This window comes from Octodon degus, unplaced genomic scaffold (assembly GCF_000260255.1).
Source record: "Octodon degus isolate 3935 unplaced genomic scaffold, OctDeg1.0 scaffold00090, whole genome shotgun sequence".
In the NCBI taxonomy this organism is placed as follows: Eukaryota; Metazoa; Chordata; class Mammalia; order Rodentia; family Octodontidae; genus Octodon; species Octodon degus.
In genome coordinates this window covers 4,029,435-4,035,116 of record NW_004524666.1, presented here as the reverse complement: position 1 = coordinate 4,035,116, position 5,682 = coordinate 4,029,435, and the positions used below count along the sequence as shown (strand labels likewise).

At 32.8% G+C, this 5,682-nt stretch overlaps 1 protein-coding gene across 3 annotated transcripts in view; it reads right to left on the bottom strand.

The window, feature by feature from the left end:
* Lin28b (lin-28 homolog B) overlaps nucleotides 1–5,452 on the bottom strand; it is a 117,637-nt gene extending 112,185 nt beyond the window's left edge. For 2 of the 3 annotated variants that reach the window (XM_004637454.1, XM_004637453.1), the window contains exons 1-2: nucleotides 5,443–5,452; nucleotides 4,458–4,642 (exon numbers count right to left, since the gene is read on the bottom strand). In XM_004637454.1, the coding sequence (XP_004637511.1) occupies nucleotides 4,458–4,642; nucleotides 5,443–5,452 (195 nt within the window). Of the gene's footprint in view, nucleotides 1–4,457; nucleotides 4,643–4,932; nucleotides 4,964–5,442 lie in introns of those variants that run through there. The other variant, XM_012516071.1, reaches the window with a different exon arrangement.
* Nucleotides 5,453–5,682: the final 230 nt, after the last annotated feature.

Here is a 5,682-nt window from a genome sequence, read left to right as displayed (position 1 = left end):
CTTCTGTATTGATCAACTGGATATTCAAAATATTAAAATATATAATTTACTATGCAAATAAATTGTAAATGTTTACAATTATGTTAAGTTTTCAAGATTTCTATTTATTTTTTAAATTGGGAGCTTTATAGAAGTGTTTACATGCCTGACCGCTGGGTTCAATCCCCAGATAAGAAAAAATAATATAATACTGTCATTTTAAATACACCTGAGAATAACCATATACATTCTATATGTGAAATGATATGCTAAACTATGATGAAAGTGAATGTGGCTAATTGATTACCAATGAAGTATTGTGAAAAGCTCTTAAACATGAATATACTGGAATAAATTTGTCATCATAAATTGTACAATTAACATAGAAAATACACAGACATGCACTGTATGTTAAATAAATTGTTTAAACTGTGTGTAATTCTTAAAATTGCCTTCTGAACCAAGTAATCAGAGAAACAGAACATATAAAATCTATGTAATACAGATACTTGTATTTCCCATTAAGATGAAAATATAAATAAGAAAATGTAAGAAAAAATAAAACACTATATGAAGTGATTATTTCAAAATCAAATTTAAGAATATTTACATCTACCATGTAATGATAGTTTCATTGAAGTCATTTCCAAATCACTTTCTGTTTAGAAAAAATTTTTGCACAAATTAAGAAATGTGTATATTAAAAATTTCTGGGGGCTGGTGAGATGGCTCAGTGGTCTAAAGCACCTACTTAGAACAAGCTTAGCAAAGCACAGGGACCGCGGTTCAATCCCCCAGCACCACATGCCAGCCAGCCCTGCCCCCTGGTGGGCTGAGCTGGCCACACACACACACACACACACACACAAATAAATAAATAAATAATTTTTAAAAAAAAAATTTCTGTATTATATTTGATGGAAAAGAATTCCAAATATATATAAAGCCAATATGTGAAAAGAAGTATTACAGAAATAAACTGAGAAGGCAGTAAAAATGGATTCTTTACCTCTCCAGAAGAAATGAAACTCAAACTATCATAGGTCTTAGGTGAGATAAAGACTCTGAAAATAAGTATCAAGCGCTATATACAAAAAAATTACATGATAACAAATATCAACAAGCAGTAGTATAATTTTACCCTTTTCAAAAAGAAAATCCAGTACTTAACTACCATGTAATTCTTCTAAAGTACCATCAAATATGTAAGTCCTCTGAAAAACTTGTATTTCACAAAAGCTGTCAGTTACCTTTCCTAGCCAATTTAAGTATGTTCTCCTACAATGTAACCATGGATTCAATTTTTAAAGTTATTCATACAAGGAAACTGATACAACTATTATTAGTACTTAGAATATTGTACCCTACTGATGAAATCATTTTAGTAACATATATTAACCACATATATATTCTTTATTTCATTTGAAACAACTGATTGTGGTTTACACCGGATTATGAGGAAATTCCTTTAAAAAATTCTTATTTTGCAAAATGAATCATAAAACATTTCAAATTCAGTTATGTATTCTAAAGAAGATTTCAAAAAATAGTATTATGACAAAATTTACAAATATAGTATAATTTTGTGAAATTTTTAAAAACAAAGTGTTCATATTGAATTCTATCAATGTTTCATTATTAACATGGGTGAGAATATGCACATTTATTTCCTAACTATAAAAATCATTTAAATCACACGCTAACATTAGAAGTTCTAAGAGATTGTCATTTTAAACCACCCATGGCCACATACTATCCTCCAACAGCTGACTCTCACTACATTCATCAACATGTCTAAAGACAGGAAGAGCACAGCACACACACACACACACACACACACACACACACTTCAACTTTAGGATTTAGAGATATCAAAACTAGAGGAAACGCTGATAATATTAGTGTCAACAAATTTTTACACAGTATTATGCAATAATAAATCTACACTTCTATTAAAATGTACATACCCTCTTTATTATATAACAGTGGAATTGTTTTGAGATATGCAATTCTTTGGAGTCAGTATTTTACAAGAGAAATATTCTGTGTATACTCTCATGAATTTTTAAATATTTCATAGAAACTAAGAAAACTTCTTTATATTTCCTGAAATACATACTAAAAAAGTGTGTTATGGCACATTTCTTACCACATACACAAAAAAACTATCATATATTTAAAATAATCTGCATAAACATCAGTCCAGCAGAACATTTAAATTTTCCTATTTTTTTGTTATCTATGATACATATTCTTATATAAAAAAATAGTATATAGACATAGTGGGAAAAATCTAGCTTATACATAAAATCTGATATGTTCAAAAATGCTCATATAGTTAAAAACATAGCTAAAATAAAATATATTTTAAATTTTATAAAATGGTGCTTAATTGCAATCTAGCCCTATAAAAATGTTCACATGATACCTAAACAGACCATTTACAATGGTCTAATTATTACTTATAGCTGCCTGCTAAAATCAATAGGATTTTTAGTCAGAATAATTATTCATATAATTTTTGTTATTTATGGAAATCTCTTAAGAGAAACTCCTTCAATGACACATTTAATTCTGTTCTTTTTTTAAATACAAATGTATAAAAGACTAATGATAGCCAAACATTTAAAAACAAATCAATGCTTATAATCTAGAAACTGCTTGCTATATATATATAAATATATATATATATATATATATACATGTATAAGCTTTACCAGCAATATAGTACTGCTTTTAATTCAATAGATATAGGAGTGTTTATCCACATATAACCATTAAATTAAATTTGGATGTCTCATGGGTCTATACAATAATACTTGTTAATAAAATGTCTAATATTTGAGTATTTTTTTGAAAAAACAAGTTATAACTAGGTAGGATCAGACAAAAGAAAAGCGCTATTTTTTCATTCATCTATAAAACAAATTTATGAGGTCGTAAAGAACAATTTAACAGCCTAGAGAAGGTTCAAAGAGGGAAGTAAAAGCCTAAAAGAAAATAGATTTATCAATGATTTTTAGGCAGTCTATGGAGGTTAAGAGGAAAAAAGCAGGTTCATTTTGTAATATCAATAGGAGGCATAAAATTCAGTAGCTTCTGTGTAGAATCCTATTTACACACTTCAACCCTGTTTCAGACAATGCAGATCCTTCTACATGTAAACACCCAATAATGATGACCAGGACTTTAGGAAAATATATGCCACACAACAAGGTCAAGAAGCTACTAAGCACTAGAAGACAACCGATCAAAACAGAATGGTTTCATATGTTCTATTGTTTATACATGTATTTGAAGATGGTATTTCTGGAGAAAGAGGGGTTGCTGTAAATATTACCAGGGACATACAGCACAGTATCAAATAAATATCACTTTCAAGCTTTAAGTATTACAGGCATGTTATCTATGTCAGTCAACCTGTGGTATTAACTACCATTCCTTCAATTCTTTTTAAATTAAATGTCAAACCAAACTAAACTCCTTTAGTCAAGCCCCTCTTTCAAAGCGAATTCAGTGCAATTTATATTTCCTTATCTTCCTTTGAAGAAACAGGCTTCCAAGCACTCAATACCTTTTTAGTATAAAAATATTAATTGGAATGAAAGAGAAAGAGGTACTAACGTAATGTATTATTTCTTGTGCAAAAGAAAAACATATTTAATATGAAGGAATTACCTTCTGTTTGGTATTCATGCATCTTTAAAAATTACAACACAGTATAAGCAATGGTGGAAATTTACTCCAAGTAGCAGACTAGTACCTTTTAAACACACAATCTTGAGCCGCCTTTGGCCACATGTTTTTTTTTTTTTTAGTTCAGTCTCTTAAAGAGACAGTAGCCTTTGGTCCAATGTCCATATATGGAACACATTTCTTAAATGTTTGATTTCTACAAATCTTCCCTGAAATTACTTCAAACCCATTCTAGTCCGAGGGTGTGCTATTTGATCATACTGTGATATCAAACTAATTTCATTTGAATCTACAAATGACTAGGGGGCAGGCAGTGACAAGATAATCTAGGAAAATACTATGATTATAAGTATCTAAAATACATGAAAACTACACATTTCTTAGAACATCAAAATATTTTGCTTTTTAAATCTTCAAAATGATCGCTGTTTCTTCATTCATTTTTATAGCCACTTACTAGCCTAGGAAACCGATTACACTGTAATCCATAATACCGGAAGCTACAAGAACACAATTTCGCTATTGAATGAAAAGGAGGAAATGCTAGTAACATCAGCCTGGGTCCGAATACTGAAATATCAAAGATTTCGTTTTCTATCTAGGAAAACATAACCTAGAAGGGGCACATACACATGCCTTGAAAACCGATTACCACGTGATATAAAGGACGATTTTATCTTTCGATTTACTTAATAGCATATTATAGTATGCCTATTAACATAACTACAGATCAGCTCATCAAAAAAGGGAAAAGGGGGAAGACAGAAAAAAGTTTGGCTTACTTGGTGTACAAACACATCCACTGGAATATCCAAGGGGCTCCCCTCTCGGCTTATCATGGAGATGAATCCAAATCCCATACGCACATTGAACCACTTACAGTGGCCAGTTCCGTGCAAAACCTGGGATTCCTCCTCTGCCTGCTCCGGCAGCTTCCCGGATTCTTCTCCACCTCTGCTTGCCCCGCCTGAGATGGAACAGGACAAAAAAAGTCAGTTAATGTATACTTTCATACGGTGTTCACCGAGAGAGCGAAGAAAATTGCTTGGGGAGGGGTGGAAGAGAAGATAATTTAAAAAATAGTGAACAGTCTGATTGCTTCTTTTCTTCTAAAGAAAAATTTAAAATGAAAGCAGGGGAGGCGAAGCCACACTCTTCTATCAATCACACCAACTTCCACCTTTCTGTACATATGTATACTTTTCACTTAACTCCATTTTTCAGGCATGCATTATAGTACAGCTTCCAATATTTTACTTCCATACTGCTTATTTAACACTGATCCCATTTACAAAGAGAAATTTTCAGCGAAACTTTCCTTTGGCGGGCAGGAGGAGAAAAGAAATGGTGAAGATAGTTAGAACTAACAGTTAATGCACACGCGGCAGCACGAATCTGGGGTTATTTCCAATATGCATTCCCCTCCCCCCATAACTTTCAATTAAAGTTGGGGTAGGATGGGGGAGGGGGCAGGTGTATTAAAGTTTTCTCGGCCTCACTAACTGAAACTGCGCTTAATCACGCTCACGCAATTCAAACAATAGCCCCCTGAAAGCTTTTCAAGTTGTGAATCAGTGTGGGCGGTACAAAACATTTTGGAAATCTGTAACAATAGGTTTGCATAAAGCCCCACTGCGCAACGGGAGGTAAGGAGGTAAGGCTCAGTAGTGGGGTAAGGGGGGTAGGGAGTTGGGCAAGGAAGGATGATAAAAGGGTTGGGGGGGGAAGAAAGAAAATCGTAGTAAAACAATAGAAAAGAAAATTAACCTTCGGCCATGTTGCCCCACGGGCCCTCTGCTCCGAACTCGTGAGATGAAAACTTTCCCTTTGGAACGGACTGTTCTTCTGCATCAATCTAACATCTTGATTTTGTGCGATCACAAATTTAGCTCGCATGGTCTAATGTGCTTTCCTTCTTTTGATTTTTTTTTTCTTCTCTCTCGAGTTTCTGGCCCCCTGAGCACACGTGACTTTGTCAATTACATGCTTTCTTGCTACTAATTTCAC